The sequence below is a fragment of the Bufo gargarizans genome, chromosome 10, assembly GCF_014858855.1.
Source record: "Bufo gargarizans isolate SCDJY-AF-19 chromosome 10, ASM1485885v1, whole genome shotgun sequence".
In the NCBI taxonomy this organism is placed as follows: Eukaryota; Metazoa; Chordata; class Amphibia; order Anura; family Bufonidae; genus Bufo; species Bufo gargarizans.
In genome coordinates, this window is record NC_058089.1 from 122,843,085 (window position 1) to 122,862,124 (window position 19,040).

The 19,040-nt window shown below is 47.7% G+C and overlaps 1 protein-coding gene across 1 annotated transcript in view; it reads right to left on the reverse strand.

Moving 5' to 3' along the window:
• Positions 1–9,768: 9,768 nt before the first annotated feature.
• NUP210L (nucleoporin 210 like) overlaps positions 9,769–19,040 on the reverse strand; it is a 33,976-nt gene continuing 24,704 nt past the window's right edge. Inside the window, exons 28-42 of the mRNA XM_044269330.1 lie at positions 18,712–18,843; positions 18,472–18,624; positions 18,298–18,389; positions 18,033–18,207; positions 17,782–17,957; positions 17,453–17,673; positions 16,227–16,363; positions 15,800–15,822; positions 15,232–15,296; positions 14,962–15,111; positions 14,619–14,854; positions 13,878–14,070; positions 13,498–13,602; positions 10,208–10,270; positions 9,769–9,863 (exon numbers count right to left, since the gene is read on the reverse strand). Of these exons, the coding sequence (XP_044125265.1) occupies positions 9,769–9,863; positions 10,208–10,270; positions 13,498–13,602; positions 13,878–14,070; positions 14,619–14,854; positions 14,962–15,111; positions 15,232–15,296; positions 15,800–15,822; positions 16,227–16,363; positions 17,453–17,673; positions 17,782–17,957; positions 18,033–18,207; positions 18,298–18,389; positions 18,472–18,624; positions 18,712–18,843 (2,016 nt within the window). The remainder of the gene's footprint in view (positions 9,864–10,207; positions 10,271–13,497; positions 13,603–13,877; positions 14,071–14,618; positions 14,855–14,961; positions 15,112–15,231; positions 15,297–15,799; positions 15,823–16,226; positions 16,364–17,452; positions 17,674–17,781; positions 17,958–18,032; positions 18,208–18,297; positions 18,390–18,471; positions 18,625–18,711; positions 18,844–19,040) is intronic.

Here is a 19,040-nt window from a genome sequence, read left to right on the forward strand (position 1 = left end):
TTGCGGATCCTGGTTATTCCCACCTTAGGCTACTTTCACACTCGCGTTAGGCTTGTCCGGCAGGCTGTTCTGCGCTGCGGTTATTGTCCGGCCGCCTCTCGGCATGTTTGCTGTGCTGCGGCCGGTCCCCTCTATAGTGAATGGGGCTGGAGCGGACTTCCGGCAGCACACGTGTGCAAACGTTAGTAATATCTGATAGATGCAGATCCCCCCACCCCCCCTGGGACTCCTATGTAGAGAACAAGAGTCCTCCGACCCGTCAGGTGAGGCAGAAGACGAATGCCTGCATCTATGTGCTAGCCAGCTATGGTTTTATTGGTGCAAGAGATTTGAAGGGGTTAAACATTGGATAGACGCGGCTCTCAGACCTGACTTATGCACATGAACAGATCTTTTTACTGTGTCCGTTCTGTTTTTTGTGTGCGGAACCATTCACTTCAATGGGTCCTCAAAAAAACGTAAATCACTCCGTTTGCATTCTGTGCCCGCATGGCCGTTCCTTGTCCTATTATTGTCGCATTACAGACAAGGATAGGACTGTTCTATCAGGGGCCAGATGTTCGGAGTGCACACGACCGGTATCCGTGTTTTCGGTCTTGTGCATGAGCCCTTCCTCCCAGCTCCCAAATTTAACACACATGATTATATTAAATGCTGGGAACGTACACCCATGATGACGGGCGTGATAAGATGATGCCTCATTATCTCAGCAAGGCCTCTTCTAATCATCCGCAGATTGGGGGGGGGGGCATAATGAACTGTTCTGCGGCGAGGTCAGGGTGGACTCAGCAGTACACAATATAAGGCTGGGTTCAAATCACGTTTTGTGCCTCCGATTAGCGTATACGTTAGAAAAAAAGGATACAAAAACGCAGCGCACCGCGTTCTTGTATTCTGCAGAGTCTGTATTTATTTTTTACTGTTTTTCCATCAATTAGACATTTAGATAAAATGAAGCCTGTGGTTGTTCTGTACCGCGTTTCTCATACAGCGGCCATGACGGCTCATGCAGGGTCCTAATGACTGATGACGGGTGCATCAGGACTGTGGTTTATTCTACAGGGAAGCATAGCGCAGGCCATGAGAAGGGAACAGAACGGCGCCGTCTAAGGGACGCCACCTCTGTATGTTTGTTCTGTTCTTTTTGCAGCATTTTGATGTTACATTGTAGAGAATGGAATTTAAAGGGGTTGCCCAGTGGGGGGCAAAATTATTTCAAAAGGGTTCAAAGTGGTGTAAAAAAATTACGATCCTCTGCTGCTCCTGTTCTGATGCTTACTGGGCTCCGGCTGGCCTCTGGTTCCGTGTCCGGTCTCAATGCACTGCTCAGCCAATCACTGGCAGAAGGGGGGCGGGGCTGCTGCAAGGGAATCAAGCGATTGGCTGGGCAGGAACAGGAAGTGCAGATCAACAGGGACCAGTCAGCGTCAGAACGGGAGCAGCAGGGGATCGGTGAGGGTGCGTGTCTTGCATTTGAGGCCTTTCTAAGCAGTTTTCACTCACTGGACAACCCCTTTTAAAACAAGTCTCTTCATACAATGCGCCTCTCTTAGCGAAAACTGGTCCTTGTGGCACATAGTAACCAATCAGAACACAGGTGTCGTACCTTAACCTGCTCTGTGATTGGTTGATATATTACTGCATCAGAAGTGACCCCACCAGTATGTGTGAAAGGACCCGAAGACAAGGAGTCCTCGAAACCCACCGCACGGGACGCTGAGAGGTAGGCGTAAAGGGCAGAGAGTCCGACACGCCTCCAAAATAATTTATGGAGAAAATCCCCTTTAAATGATATTTAAAGGTATAGAAAATATTAAATCCATATGAGGAGATCTATGTATTTGGATATAGTATTCCTTATGTATGTATATGATAAGCATATGTGATGTTATATATATATGTGTGTATTGTAGCAGTTTTACCCTAGAGACCTTCTGTTTGCAGGCTTTCAGAGGCTCCTTCGTCAGGCCGTCTAATGACTGAGGAGGACACGCCACGTCGCTGCTCTGTTGTGCCGCTTTCTTCAGTAGATTTGGAAGATCCCTTTGTGTCCGGCACATTATATGGACAGAGAGAGATCTCTGATGCAGAATACAACTCGTTACCCACTTTGAGGAGAAGATGGGTAAGTTCATTTCTTGACAATAAAATGACAAGCTGTAGCAGCCATGACTACGACTACGCGATCACAGTGCCGAACTGCTACTTCGAAACTAATGATGGTGAATGTGTCGTTTTGTAAGTGCACCATGGATTCCACCCTTTGTAAAACAAGTCCACGTGTGACGCCCTCAGATATCCGACATGGACATGATGCAGATTGTGCCTTGGATTTCACCCTATGAATTGCAAAGGGCGAAATCCACATTGGATTTAGCAATGACAACGTGACACCGACCAGCTGACAGTTACACGTTTCAGGGCAGTGTGGCCCCTCAGTCATAGCCCCTTAGGGTACGTCCACCTAGTATGTGTTAAGCCTCATTCACGCGTGTTCCACGGACAGCGCACGTCCCTATTCATTTTAATGTGTGTATTCAGACATCAGTGTTTTAGCACGGTCCGTGTTTTCAGCACGGATGTTCGCTCTGTTTTGTCCGTATTCACAGATCCATCACGTCCATTATAGTCTATGGGTCCACGGATGCAACACGGATGCCATCTGTGTTTCACGGATCATTAGGAAGAGAGGCTTTGAAAATTATTTTTCAGCTGTTCAGTGTCAGTGAAACACGGATGCAACACGGACAGCAAAAAAAAGGACACATGGGCCCAACACGGATCCTTCACGGACAGCTTCACGGATGCATTACCGACTACCTGCTCACGGATTTTAGCATGGACACGGGCGTGTAAATGAGGCTTTATGCTGAGGATTACCACCTGGTTGAGAAACACTTCATTCAATGGTATCTCAGCTAACCGTGAGTAACAACAGAGTACTTTTGAAGTGAACTGACCCTGCTGCATATTTGTTATTCTATGATGGTCTCAAGAAGGTGATCACTGAGCTGAAAACATTGGTTTATTGAATTTGATTGATTCCTCAGCTGTTTGTGAATCGCCCTACGTGGGTGTATTCCATGTACTACAAAAATACCTTTTGATTAGGGCTGCACGATAAATCGAAAAAGTAATCGAATCGCGATAATCGGCAAATGCGATATGGCGATTTGGCCGACCGGAAAATGCCGCGATTATTTAAGGGGCCCATGGCACATAACTGCCTTTTGCGTGTAAAGTGTTTTACTAGTGTGTGTGGGTGAAACAATCTCTCTCCTAACAGGTCCGGCCTCTGTACTCACTCTGAATGCAATGCTCTGCAGCGAGCGGCAGCGAGGTGGCGGCCGGCGCGTGACTGACGTCACTTAGTAACGCTCCTCCCACTTCAGGAAGCAGGAGCGTTACTAAGTGACGTCAGGAGCCGCCCGGCCAGCTCGTGTACAGTGTTTTACTAGTGTGTGTGTGTGTGGGGGTGAAACAATCTCTCCCCTAACAGGTCCGGCCTCTGTACTCACTCTGAATGCAATGCTCTGCAGCAAGCGGAAGCGAGGTGGCCGGCCGGCGCGTGACTGATGTCACTTAGTAACGCTCCTCCCACTTCAGGAAGCAGGAGCGTTACTAAGTGACGTCAGTCACGCGCCGGCCGGCCACCTCGCTGCCGCTCACTGCAGTGCATTGCATTCAAAGTGAGTACAGAGGCCGGACCTGTTAGGAAAGAGAGTGTTTCACCCCCCCCCCCCCCCCCCCCCCACACACACACACACACACACTTTACACACAAAGGGCAGTTATGTGCCCAGTTTAGGACACATGAGGGGACCAGCATAAGATGCTATATGTCTTAAGCTGGCCCCCCTCATGGCCCTATGTGTCCTCCACACATCCCCTATAACAGTGCCATCCACAGGTCCCCCATAAGTGTCCTCCACAGGTCCCCCATAAGTGTCCTCCACAGGTCCCCCATAAGTGTCCTCCACAGGTCCCCCATAAGTGTCCTCCACAGGTCCCCCATAAGTGTCCTCCACAGGTCCCCCATAAGTGTCCTCCACAGGTCCCCCATAAGTGTCCTCCACAGGTCCCCCATAAGTGTCCTCCACAGGTCCCCCATAAGTGTCCTCCACAGGTCCCCCATAAGTGCCCTCCACAGGTCCCCCATAACAGCGCCCTCCACAGATCCCCCATAACAGCGCCCTCCACAGATCCCCCATATAACAGCGTCCTCCACTGATCCCCCATATAACAGCGTCCTCCACTGATCCCCCATATAACAGCGTCCTCCACTGATCCCCCATATAACAGCGTCCTCCACTGATCCCCCATATAACAGCGTCCTCCATTGATCCCCCATATAACAGCGTCCTCCACTGATCCCCCATATAACAGCGTCCTCCACTGATCCCCCATATAACAGCGTCCTCCACTGATCCCCCATATAACAGCGTCCTCCACTGATCCCCATATAACAGCGTCCTCCACTGATCCCCCATATAACAGCGTCCTCCACTGATCCCCCATATAACAGCGTCCTCCATTGATCCCCATATAACAGCGTCCTCCACTGATCCCCCATATAACAGCGTCCTCCACTGATCCCCCATATAACAGCGTCCTCCACTGATCCCCCATATAACAGCGTCCTCCACTGATCCCTCATATAACAGCGTCCTCCACAGATCCCCCACAACACAGCGTCCTCCACAGATCCCCCACAACACAGCGTCCTCCACAAATCCCCCATATAAACAGCGTCTTCCACAGATCCCCCACAACACAGCACCCTCCACAGATCCCCCACAACACAGCGTCCTCCACAGATCCCCCATATAACAGCACCCTCCACAGATCCCCCACAACACAGCGTCATCCACAGATCCCCCATAACTATGTCATACCCAGCCGCGTCAGCGGCTCATATGGGAAAATCCAAGCAAATAGACCTCTAGCACAATTCCTTTAAAATATCGTTATCGCAATTTTTAGGGCCCTAATCGCAATCGCACAAAATTCCCATATCGTGCAGCCCTACTTTTGATTCTGAGCATGATGACATAATATGTATTGTATATGCGTTTTCCTGACCCTCTTGTTACATGTAGTCCGGCTGGAGGCCAGATTTTAGTAGACGATTAATAAAAGGTATATTTTAATTGGGAAGGTGTTCTAGTTTATATTGATTTATTCTTCCCCTATATATATTTACCGCAAAAGCGTTTTTTTTTTATGTGGTGAGGAAAAATCCACAAGAAAATCTGCACTTTACATGTGGTATTACAAAGGGTGCTCACCGCTTATTTAAAGGGCATCTGTCAGCAGTTTTGTACCTATGACACTGGCTGACCTGTTACATGTGCGCACAGCAGCTGAAGGCGTCTGTGTTGGCCCCATGTTCCTATGTGCCCGCATTGCTGAGAAAAATTATGTTTTATTATATGCAAATGAGCCTCTAGGAGCAATGGGGGCGTTGCCATTACTCCTAGAGGCTCCGCTCTCTCTGCAACTGCCGCACCCTCTCCAATTTGATTGACAGGACCAGGCAGTATAAATGTCATCACTCCTGGCCCTGTCAATCAAAGTGCAGAGGGTGCTGCAGTTGCAGAGAAAGCAGAGCCTCTAGGTGTAATGGTAACGCCCCCGTTGCACCTTGAGGCTCATTTGCATATATTAAACATCATATTTCTCAGCAATGCGGGCACATATGAACATGGGACCAACACAGATGCCTTCAGCTGCCAAGTGCACATGGAACCGGTACAAATTTTCTGACAGATGCCCTTTAAATAGAGGAGCCATCTTACTGTACGAGAACAAACGATCGTTAGTGCGATTGTTCGTCCTCACAGTTGGCGTATTGCTGACATCACATTTACAGGGGACAATGTGCTGATGACAAATAAGCAATTTTATGCGGCATAAAAGATGCGACCAATGACAGAAGAGCGGGTCGCTGGGCTCGTCACCCGGGGGCAGAGATCGCTCAGCCGCTCGCCGGCCTGTGTTAGGGAGGGAGTGGATTTCCCCGCGTACAGTCACTGCTTAGCGCCCACGATTACATGTAGCATGTATTGTATTCTGTGAATGGAGCTGCACATGAGACATGTGATGGGAGCAATTTTCCCAAATGAGCTCATTACACCTCTGAGCAGCTTTACACATTATTATCACAGCTACAATAGTGTACGATTACCTCTATTATATTATATGGGGGGCAGCTACCATCCCCGTTCCCGTTGCGGCCCTGGTGACTTACTGTAACCCCCATGTTTCTAGCTCGCCTGCATGTACCGTGACAGACGTGAATGTCCCGGAGCTTCTTTCCATATCACTTGTTTGTTCTCTTTCAGAATGAGCTCACTTCATGCAGAAAGCCTTGTGATCCCATTACGGGGATATTAAACCTAACGCGTTGAAATCCCCTTTCTCCTCATGTCATCCTCTCAGTTCTGTTCTATTCATCTTGGTTACATCTGTTTATGGGAAAGCTGCTTGGTTAACCATATGGCGTCTTTTACACCTTTTTATACAGCAGAGGTGGAGGTGACAAAGACCCGAGGACTTAAAGGGGTTGTAGTTATGGGGACATTGTGATTGGTTACATATACTATGCCAGTTGGCGCTGGTATGGGGGCACTGGTTGGTATTTTATGTTATGGGATCATTATAGCTGGTAATGGTATGGGAGCCCCACTGTGGCCGGCTCTGTTATCGGGCATCGTGGCTGGCCCTATTGTAGTGGCACTGTGGCTGGCTCTGTTATAGTGACACTGTGGCTGGCTCTGTTATAGTGGCACAGTGGCTGGCTCTGTTATAGTGACACTGTGGCTGGCTCTGTTATAGTGGCACTGTGGCTGGCTCTGTTATAGTGGCACTGTGGCTGGCCCTGTTATAGTGACACTGTGGCTGGCTCTGTTATAGTGACACTGTGGCTGGCTCTGTTATAGTGGCACAGTGGCTGGCTCTGTTATAGTGACACTGTGGCCGGCTCTGTTATAGTGACACTGTGGCTGGCTCTGTTATAGTGGCACAGTGGTTGGCTCTGTTATAGTGGCACAGTGGCTGGCTCTGTTATAGTGGCACAGTAGATGGCTCTGTTATAGTGGCACAGTGGATGGCTCTGTTATAGTGGCACAGTGGCTGGCTCTGTTATAGTGGCACAGTGGCTGGCTCTGTTATAGTGGCACAGTGGCTGGTCCTGTTGTAGTGGCATTGGGGCCGGTCCTGTTATCGGGTATCGTGGCTGGCCCTGTTGTAGTGGCACTGTGGATGGCCCTGTTATAGTGGCACTGTGGCTGGCCCTGTTATAGTGGCACTGTGGCTGGCCCTGTTATAGTGGCACTGTGGCTGGCCCTGTTATAGTGGCACTGTGGCTGGCCCTGTTATAGTGGCACTGTGGCTGGCCCTGTTATAGTGGCACTGTGGCTGGCCCTGTTATAGTGGCACTGTGGCTGGCCCTGTTATAGTGGCACTGTGGCTGGCCCTGTTATAGTGGCACTGTGGCTGGCCCTGTTATAGTGGCACTGTAGCTGGCCCTGTTATAGTGGCACTGTGGCTGGCCCTGTTGTAGTGGCACTTTGGCTGGCTCTGTTGTAGTGGCACTGTGGCTGGCTCTGTTGTAGTGGCACTGTGGCTGGCTCTGTTGTAGTGGCACTGTGGCTGGCTCTGTTGTAGTGGCACTGTGGCTGGCTCTGTTGTAGTGGCACTGTGGCTGGCTCTGTTGTAGTGGCACTGTGGCTGGCTCTGTTGTAGTGGCATCGTGGCTGGCCCTGTTGTAGTGGCATCGTGGCTGGCCCTGTTGTAGTGGCATCGTGGCTGGCCCTGTTGTAGTGGCATCGTGGCTGGCCCTGTTGTAGTGGCACCGTGGCTGGCCCTGTTGTAGTGGCATCGTGGCTGGCCCTGTTGTAGTGGCATCGTGGCTGGCCCTGTTGTAGTGGCATCGTGGCTGGCCCTGTTGTAGTGGCACTGTGGCTGGCCCTGTTGTAGTGGCACCGTGGCTGGCCCTGTTGTAGTGGCATCGTGGCTGGCTCTGTTATAGTGGCACTGTGGCTGGCCCTGTTGTAGTGGCATCGTGGCTGGCTCTGTTGTAGTGGCACCGTGGCTGGCCCTGTTGTAGTGGCATCGTGGCTGGCCCTGTTGTAGTGGCACTGTGGCTGGCCCTGTTATCGGGCACTGTGACCAACCCTGTTATCGGGCACTGTGGCCGGCTCTGTTATCGGGCACTGTCTTAAGGCATAGTTGCTGGCACTTTTATGGGGTTACTGCCACATGCCATCAGGGCCTGGCACACACCAATTCAGATGATTTTGGTACAGGGTCACGCACTTTCCAGATACATCCCTAGGCACTGGACGGGCTGTTATAAGAAGGCATTGTGTCTGGTACTGTTAGAGGACTGGGTTGGCTGCTGTATGAGGGCATTATGCTTTGCATGGTTACAGGACACTGGAAGGGGCACTGTGGGCAGTGACTGCGCCGTATCTCTGTCTGGTGACTGTACACTGTGTCCTCCTCGTTGTTCCTTGACCTGTTTTTCAGGTTCCCAGCGCACATACAGATGGGGGCAACACAGCAAATCTTACAAACAAGACCTTCCTTCCTAGTGTTGGTTCACGCAAAAAGGATAGAATTATGTCATGTTGTAAATGCAGTGGTTCCCCTTCCCTCACCCACGCACCGAGCCTCCTCCACATTAGGATTCTTGTAAATATCCCACCATTGTATTTCCAATAAAGCCAAGGCAGGAGGGGGATTCCGGCCAAAACTGAGCAGAGAGCGCCTGCGACTTCTTACTTAAGTATCACTTTCGAGTTTCGACTGTGACTTCCTCATTTTTCGGTGATATTATCTAATACCTCGTGAGTATATTATTACATTAATATACTTCCCGGTGGTCGCAGTGGTTTTATGAAGGTGACCCAGAAAATTTTTATTTAAAAGTTGTTTTCTGAGATTTTCATACTGATGATCTATCCTCATCCCTCGGTGGGGGACTGACACCCGGGACCCCCGCCGATCAGCTGTTTGAGAAGGCATTGGCGCTCCTGTGAGCGGCGCGGCCTTCTCCCTGCTCACCGAGCACAGCGCTGTACATTGTATAGTGGCCGTGCTTGGTATTGCACTCACTTCATTGGGACTGAGCTGCTCCTAGGCCACGTTACCGATGAACTGGACGTCACTCGGCGTTACTGCAAGCGTCAGTGCCTTCTCGAAACAGCTGATCGGCAGGGATCCCGGGTGTCTGACCCCACCGATCTCAGGAAAACCTCTTTAAGGCACTGGAGAAGTATTATATGACTATAATAGGTCTGGATATATTCTTGATACATGTAAAGTAGCATCTGGCTGGTGCCCTAAGTCAAAAACTTCCCTGTGCAAACGTCATAGGGCATGAACACGTACACACAAGGTGGCAGGCATCATAGTAGGTCACTTTTGGCACTGGGTTATGCCAACCACGACGGAAGAGGAGCCCGGTGCATGTTGGTCCCCAATCCGTTACCCATGTGCTGCTTCCCTCATTGCAGCTTCTATGGAGAAGTCCCTTACACTTTCTCAACGCCCAAGCAAAGAAGATAGCACCGACCTTGACTGGGCCGTCTCTCCCTAGGGTCCCCATGCCCGGTCGTCTGGTATGTACACACTTATCACAGCCCCGTTACATTGCTGTCGCAGCACATGACCCCCGATGACCACGTCAGATAACTTTTATTTCCACGTTAAACTTCTCTGTAAGTGACATAATAACTTCCATGAATGGGATGTGGTGGCTCGTCAGTGTCCGGAGCTCCACAGTCGGCCATGATAGTTGGATCTTCTCCTGACTGGGCTGGACCTTGTGTCCTGTGGGCTTCTGATGGGACTGAGACCTGGATGTAGGAGGAAATAATTCATGACTGCACTAAAGTTACAAGGAATAATCGGGAAAGAACCAAACACTTTATTATTTGCTTGAAGCTGCATTTACTTGCCACAGTCATTTCCACTGTATTCATTGTTTCTGGGCAGTAGATCCTTTTATGCAGGACAATCTGCTGCCCGGGAACTGCGATTTTTGGTGGAGACCCAATAAACAGGCATTTGCTATCTTCACATGGGACGATTATCTAGAAACGCGTATCGCTGATAATTCTCAGTTTGGCAATAGTTTTGCAACCTGTTTATCTCTCCATACCCAGTGAACGTCCCATACATGAGACGCTTGGTAACTCACCGTTTAACGTTGACATATAAATGATGGGTGTTGTCTGCAGGCGGTCAATGAATGCATTGTATACTGGAAATAGAGACATATTCAGTAAGAATTTCATCTTCTGCAGATTAGTACGGGAAATGGAGGCTCAGTGCAGGCCAACAACAATCACATGCTACAGTAGTTATAATATCGGAGGCTTATGTGATACCAATTAGCTCTCCTCCAGAAGACTGTCCCGTGGTGCCCCCTATAGGTAGCTAAACCCTATAAGTCAGTGTCCGACCCGTGATAGAGCACTGTTTGAGTTTTTGCTCCTCATCAGCACGGTGGTGCTAGACTGGAGGAGATCCCCTTGAAGCAGATTTTGGAAGATACTGATCTGGTGTCTGCAGATGGGTGGCCCTAGTTTGGCTGATATAGTCATGTCTCTAAGCTCTATTTTGGGGTCAAACATTGACAAGTGATGACTGGTACCGCCTCAGGATAGGCACTCATCATATGATTGGCAGGGATTTAACACCCTTCGACCCTGCTGATCATCTGTTCTGCAGAAATTTTTGTGCACTTAAGTTGGCGCCGGAACTACACCGCGTTGCGTATGGAGCTGGGTCATTGAAGTAAATGGGTGCAGTGTTGTAGTAACTAGCTCTGTTCACTACAGAATGGATGGAGCCATGCAGTTCTGGCGCCGGAGCTACTCTGAAACAGCTGATCGTAGGGGGTGCGGGGTGTCCGACCCCTGCCAAACAGATACCGTTTGCCTGTCCCGAGGATAGGTCATGACAGTTGCAGTTTCCTCTTCACCCTCCATGACGGCACTTGGTGTTCATGGTCTGAGTGCCGACTTGGAGGTTGCATGAAAAAGGCATTACTGGTAAGACTAGATCGTTTTTTTGCCTTCACCCTCCATGGCGGCACTCAGACCATGAATACCGAGTGCCATTGTAGAGGTTTCGTGAAAAAGGAATTACCGGTAAGACTAGGGTTTTGCAGGACTGTTTGGAACGTATGAACTGGGATGTTTTTGTACAAGGGAAGCACTGGAGGGATATATTGTTCAGTATTAGATTATACTAGGTAGCCTTTTGTACGGACATAGTAATTACAAAATGGTCATTAATATATTTCCAAATCCCTGAGAACTGAGTAAAGGTATCAGGATGGCCAACAACGATGTGCACAAGTTCAGTGAATTATCTTAAAATAATTCACTGGAGTATGTGGAAGGGAGTTACGGTTGTAACTGATTATAAGGGAGAGGCGGGTTCTCCTAGTTTGGATCCTGGGCTTCCTGATTCCGTTTTTTGCACATTTTGATAACAGCAGGGATACAGGAGGGGAGGTACAAATGTAACTGCCCCATAGGGGACATAAGTGCGAACTGGTTTATAGTGTCATTGTCACGGACGTCCCGGCGACAGTGAGTGGCAGGAGATCTGTGAGACTGGCAACACGTGGTTTGATCTGACAGGTTTTGCTTGTGGATCAATAGGCGTCTGTGTTGTTTCAGGTAATGGCCTCACCTCTTGCCTCAGGTGTTGCTAATGTGGTCATTTAACCTTCCTTATTTATAGTTGCTTCTCCCACTATGCTGTGCGGTTTTTTGGTTGGATCTCGGCTGAGCTCCTGGTGTTTTCATAGCCTCTTTGAAGTTAAAGGGGTTCTGCACTTTGTTTTAACTGATGATCTATCCTCTGGATAGATCATCAGATTCTGATCGGCCGAGGTCCGACACCCGGGACCCCTGCCGATCAGCTGTTTGAGAAGGTAGCGGCGCTCCAGTAGCGCCGCAGCCTTCTCACTGTTTACCGCCGGCCCACTGACGTCACGACTAGTATCAACTAGCGTGGGCGGGGCTAAGCTTTGTTCACTTTTTGGGTTCTGTGTGTTGCATTTCCCTTTTGTTTGTATTAGGCCTGAAGGAGACTCCTGTTCGTCCTTTTCGTCCCTGCCATTAGTACCAGGGTCCTATAGGGCTAGATAGGTATTCCTGCGTATGAACACACCTACCTCTGGGGTCTGTTCATACTGGTAGTCAGTCAGGGTTTTCACTAGGAGGTGTCCATCTTCCTTCCCTAGTTCTCAGGCCTGATTCCATGCCCCCCTTCCCTCTTATGCTCGGTGTGGTGTTTCCCTCCCACACCGAAGCGTGACAGTCATGAAGTGAGATCTTTCATGAGGAAAATTGATGTTACCGAGGCAAGGGGGGCCGGATGGAGTCCAGGGGCGCATTGCAAAATCTTGCGCTGATCAATGGGCGGGAGTTTTTTCTAATTCATTTAGTCTTTCACTTGAGTTGGTAACAGTCCCTGAAAGTTTGAAGACTTCTACCATTATCCCAGTGTCCTTCAGGGTATTGGATGTTTGAATGATTATAGACCAGTGAGACTTGTCCCGTCCCATACTAAGACCAGCATTCTGGTTGGATCGGATAGTTACCAGTTCACCCACGAACGCTTGTTACAGATGATCGGGCAGACTATCTTCCAGTCTAATAAGGGTCTCTGCGGGGAAAGGTTGTGCCTTTCTAGGAGCTATCTTATGTGGTAGACAAGACTGATCTCAACCTCTGGATTCCCTTTGCATATGACACTGAAGGTAAACATGATTGTTCATATTTAAATGGGGTTCTCTTGGAATTATCATATTGATGTCCTATCCTCTTGATAGGGCACCAGTATGAGATTGGCACTGGTCTGACTCCAGGGATCCCCGCCAATCAGTTGTTTAGGAGATTGCGGTGCTCACCACGTACAGTGCCGTCCATTTGATCGTGGCCCTGCTTGGTATCGTAGCTCAGCCCATTCACTTGTGAATGTGACTGATGAACGTGATGTCACGCGACCTAGGAAGGGGCTGCTGCAATCACCGAGCATTGTGGCCTCTTCATACAGATGATCGGCGGGGGTTTTAGGAGTTGGAGCCCTGCCGATTTCATATTGATGACCTATCCCGAGGGAACCGAGTTCATACAATCATCTGATATCATAGATACACATAAGAAGATCATATTGCTGAAGTCTCAGATCCTGGACCACCACTCCTGGTACTTGTCCAACCTGCCGTCTTCCCATTGCATAAAAACCAATGGGTGATGTGAGTTGGATGTATCTTTGTTTGGAAAAAATTGCAGAGGATGGGAGTCTGGGGTCATGCGGCCTCCACAATCCCCCCTTTCTGGGGCTGCCTCTATACTGTTGCTGTTTTATGGGCTACCAAGACACCCCAAAGAAGAAAGTACACGAGTCGTGAATGTAACGTGCTTGGACATGGATGGGCCCAATTGAGTGTAACACTGAATAACTTACCAATGAGTGTGACGCAGGTGATGGCCGTTACGGCAAACACAGTGAGAAGTATAACATAGATGGAGATGGCGGGTTTAGATAAAGGCCTGCGCTCAGCCTCCTGGTCTGAAATGAAAATCATAGCAAGTCATTGGGTTAATCAAGGTGGGGGGTGAAATGAAGCAAGGAAGTCACTGATGTAACTAATAATATACTACACAAATTCCCTAATGTACTGATATATATATACATTTTAACCAGTGATTGGAGGGTAATGGGGTTCGAGCCGTCATTGGAATTGAAGGTCTTGAGCACAACTAGACTCTGCTGCCATCTAGAGGCCACTTTTTGCATATGGCACTAGCTATGCAGTCTACCATTAACACCATTATCAAACTGACCTTCCAGGACAGCCTTCACTGGCAGTGCCATATCCTGACCGGTCAGAGCACACGAGATGTTAATAAACAGGGGCACTGGGGAGAAGCGGATGGATTCGAAGTCCAGAGCAGACACAGAGATGAGGAACAGTCCGGCCTGCTTTGCTGGAATTATGTCTATTCCGAACAGCAAGTCTGGGAAGCTTGATGCTATCTGCAGGGTAAAAGAAAGTAAAGCCTGTATTACACTGGCCGATCGTCGCTGGCGGTGTAATACTGCCACCGATTACCCGATGATTCTTCATTGGGCAATTGGAATCTTTCATCAGGTTGAAAAAATCATTGTTTGCCGGTCCATCTGCTGCCGGCAAACAACGAGTCAGTATGGCCATGAGCGATGGCATTTGGAATCGCGCATCTCCATGTAATAGCAGAGACTACTCCACTAACGGGCAGGCAATTGCCGAGAAGGAACGTTTCCCTCTCCGACAATCGTCTTCTGGCTTGTTTAATAAAATACAGCCTTAAGATTGATTATGTGTATCTCCAAGTTTGGCAACCCTGTAAAATAAGAAAGAATAATGAGTAATTACTGCATATTAAAATTGTCCCTAGGAGCAGAGAAACTAAAATAGTCCTGGCTCCATTATATGATGGACACCAATGGCGCTCTATAGACCCCATTGACTGTGATGGCATCCATCAGGTTCTGACACAGTTTGATGAGAAGAACGGCGTGGCATGAGCAGTAGATGCAGATACCTCCACATTCCTTAGAACAGTGCTGGTCCCATAAATCCTGATATGGCTGTCCAGCTCGTGCCTACTGAAGAGCAGCTCAGTCTGGTTTACATGAAAGGCCGGGTGGAAAGGGACGTGAAGAAACCCAACTCCTCCAAGTAGAGATGCTCTTAACTCCACCAGGGTGTCCGCTGTGCTCAGGGTTTGCATCTCCATGTGTGTCAGTGTCTTGAGGGAGATCTCACAAGTATATTGTCCTAGAAATACAATAGATTTTAAAACGTTAACAAATACCTGAATTATACTCCTCGAAATCATCAGGTGACTCCCCCGTCTACGACCAACCTTGCTTCCAAGCATATACCTGTCTCCACACTGAAGTCTGGTCGGATCTGGAAGACCTTTGTGGCTGGGATGTGTATGGACTGGTTACTGAACTGCACCGAGCAGATCAGGAGATTGGCAGATGTCAGCATTTCCTGCGCCACCTCTATCTGCACTTTGCTGCATGGACCTGACCAATAAAATATAAAAAAATGGTAACGGGAAGAAGACATTTTGTGCCATGCGGAAAGTTCTTGCACCCCTATACGAGGAAATATATTCAATGAAAAATAAGCCATCATGTGCTCACCGAGCTCCAGAGCCTCCTCTGCCTCCTCTCCATGAGGAGTCTCTTGGCGGTGCTGGTAGATATGTCTGGGAGCACATGTGCAGAGCGCACAGTCTCCTGGCCGGTTACAGTGCTAGGCGCTGTGCTTATGTGCCCTGCATACTGCCATAACCTGGTATGTAATTTCTGGAGCTTCAGCAGCAGTTGTGACCTGTTTTTTGTCTGACTACCTCTTTGGATTATTCTGTGTGCCATACCCTCTTGACTTCTGCATCTGAAGTCAACCAGACACCTTCGTCATAACTGAGCTCGTAGGGAAGAAGAGGTTTTATAGGTGAATTGTGCCGCCTGAAGCACTTTGGCACCATCAAAAGGAGAGTTTCTTTAGCCATTTGGCCTAAGTGTCTGTTGACAATAGCTGCAATGGACCCTCAGAAAAGCAATGAGGAACTTTAAAGCATTCGGAAAACTCAAGCCAGAAGACCAGGGGCCTGATGGACTAGGATCGGAGCAGTGACCATTTCAGTGATCTCATGGCCTACCCTGTAGACAACCTGATAACAACAACGTAGACATTTCTCATCCTTACCTTTTATAACAGGCTCTGTGCGGCTAAAAGAGACAAACGCAGTATACTGACGTGTAGACGGGAAGTTAGTGACATGACCTTGAGATATGAGTCTCATAATGAGGGACTCAGAGGATTCGATTGTCACCTGAAATTAAATACCACAGTATTGTTATCCACTGACTGGGCCTCATGTAAGAGAAATGGTTGAAGACTACATGATGCGGCGTTGTCTGCACTGCAACAATCAAACCATCCTTAATAGCAGCAATAATAGTGGGCAGATAATTGGAGGTCCTATAAATGATGGGTCCAGTTCTGCTGACTACCCTTGTACTGTAGTTCCAGCCTTGCAGCTTTCTTATATGGCCCATGCTGTTCTAATCAGCCTATATCCTCTCGCTTTGCTGTACGGCAGTATATTATCATATATACCTTTGCCTCTCACCTGCTTGTGTGTCGTGAACATCCCAGTAATGATATAGAAGACATTTGTGATCCCTTTACTGCGAGCTACGGCCACACCTGTCACCCCATCTACCTGAAGGAATGGACCTGGAGACGTCTGCCAGACCCCTGGCTCATCTGGGGAAGAACAAGAGAGGGTTGGTGTGAGAGCATCTTTTGAGTGATTGCAAAACTTTCTCATTTTTTTTATATATTCGTTTTTATTTACCTTTTCAATTATAATCAAGAAATCATAACATTTAATTTTTTACAAGCCTTTTTGGAGTCATAGCCTCCTGTCTGAGAACATCCTGAGTGAAGCCTCGCAATGGCGAGGTAATGATGATCAATTACTAGGTGTCGTCTTGGTCTCATGATGTCAAAATGTGAACAGCATGATGAGGAGGACTGTTTAAATACCTAGTTCTAATTGAACCAATAAATGTATTGGGCGATTCATGGATCAAACACCTGTTGTGAATTTTGCCGTTAAGCTCCTTGTTAGAGAACAGCAAGTTGTGCAAAAAAGTCCTGAAACATTGAATAGTTGGACATGTGCATTCAGAAAATTAGAGATGGTCACATTAAGTTCACCTGTAAAGGTTAGAGGGCATTTTAGGTTCATCCGGAAATTTCACCTACAAGCCAAATATCCTTAACTTTTTGTGAGTATTGTATACAGTATGTGTGTGTGTGTGTATATGTGTGTATATATATATATATATATATATATATATATATATATATGCGCATAAACTTGCACATATTTTATAGATTTATAGATATTCCTTTAAATTTTTCTACTTTGTACCTGGCTTTATCTATTTTATCTAGTTCATCCAACAGCTATCCTTCCTGATTCTCCCCCCACAACACACATGCAGGTGCAGCTCGGCTGAGCGTACATCATGTGCTTTAAATTGGAAGATGGGATAAAGCCGCTGCCAGACACTTGTGGTGACTACTAATTATTGGCAATGCTCCATGGGAAAAAAATATGGAAAGAAGTATCTGCTAGGGAAAGAGAACCCCTCTTGCTAGCACCATGAGTCGAAGTCCAACTTTTTAACAAGCCTTGGAACATAACAAGGGAAAAAAGTGCAACAGATTAGACTGTGACCTATCAGGAAGAGCACTGGATGACATATTTGAGGATAATGTGTGATATCATTAAGAGGGCCTAAGGTTCTGAAAAATATTACATCATCTTAGCAGTAATAACCTCACCGTTACTGTTGACCAGCTCTGTACTTAAACAAATGACTTCTCCAACGGCAATGGGCATCTTGAGCTCTGGCGATATGGCATCCTCTACAGGTATTGGCATGAAATCTGCCATCCCTGGATGTGCTTCATCCCAGACTCTCAGCAGTGTCTCTCCTTGCATCACTGTTGTTACCAGGAAGGTGTAATTCTTAATACCAGGTTCAATTAGTAGGAGGTCATCTCTGTAAGGAAGAAACACAAAATTGAATGCAAAACTATGTGAAGACCATAGGACAGGCTTGGGCAGGGGTCTAGGACATCGGTTGAGGTGGTTTACAATTTGCTAGTACCTGTTTGTTGCAAAACGAAGTTGTGTTTTCTGGGTGTGAAATTTTTCCCCAATGCTAGAGTAAAAGTGCACATTGAGCTCCAAGGTTATACCAACAGGAAAAGATGCCAGAGGATGACCGCTTCTAGTATGGAGCTTGGGATTGACTTCAATTCTTAGGTAGTTGACAGGAGCCACCTGAGGTTATAACGCAGTAGTGTGAAAGAAATCGCTTTATCTGCCATAAATAAAGTTCTTGAAGGTTCCCCCTACCTGGACACCAATGACAAGGTTCTGGGTTATTCCAAATGGTTCCACAGCTGAGATCTTTAGGATACTGGATCCCGTAATGCCTCCAGCTCTTAGGTGGCCATGACCATCGTCTTCAATCACCGAAGCGTTGGGAAAAGACTGAAGGATGTAAGAGATCACAGAAGCTCCTCCATCTCTAAATCACAAAGGTCGATTTACTGGCTTGCAGGTGGACCATCATCTACTCATTATCAAGAAGCAAGTGGAAATGTTCACCGTCTCTTACTTGTTTGTCGTCACAGTGAGATAAGAATTTGGAGCCATAAGGATCTGGTGTATCGGGCATTTTGGCGTCAACAGAGAGAGGCCCCGTAAAACCTGTTTCAGAAAACATTTTTAGCAGTTGGAGAACCCTAACTCTGCACATGACTATCAGGAGAACCGTAAGAGCCAGACTTACCACAACTTGTACCTGGTCTACTAGCTCAGCTGTATTACCCTCAAACTGTTCTCCAGACACAGAGCGTACGGTCACTTTAATGCTTACCCGACCAATGGCCCAAGTCCGGACCAACTGAGCAAAGTTTAACTCTGGCTGCAATTCTACAGATGCCTGGAAATAAAGAGGATTTTTCTTGCTTATCCTGAAATTATTTTCATGTAAAAGACGTACAGGAGAGATTTATTTCCCAGTAGTCACCTCAGTCATACGGGGCTCCAGGGTCACCACATCCCTTTTATTTAGTGACCAGTAGAATTGCAAAGGAGGCTTTGAGTTACTAAAGGAAAATGGAGTCTGTGTGCTGGAGATTCCCATCACATATACAGGCATCTGTAGCGTAAAAGAGATATCATTGTTGACATGACCATTGATAAGAAAGAACCAAGGAACTATGTTTACCTAGTCTAAAGGTGCCCATAGACTCAAGGATATCATAATTCCGTTAAACCAGTTTTGAAAAGTTGCCTGTTCATTTCATAGTTAAATAGGTTTTTACAGACTCCTAATATCAATGACCTATCCTCAGG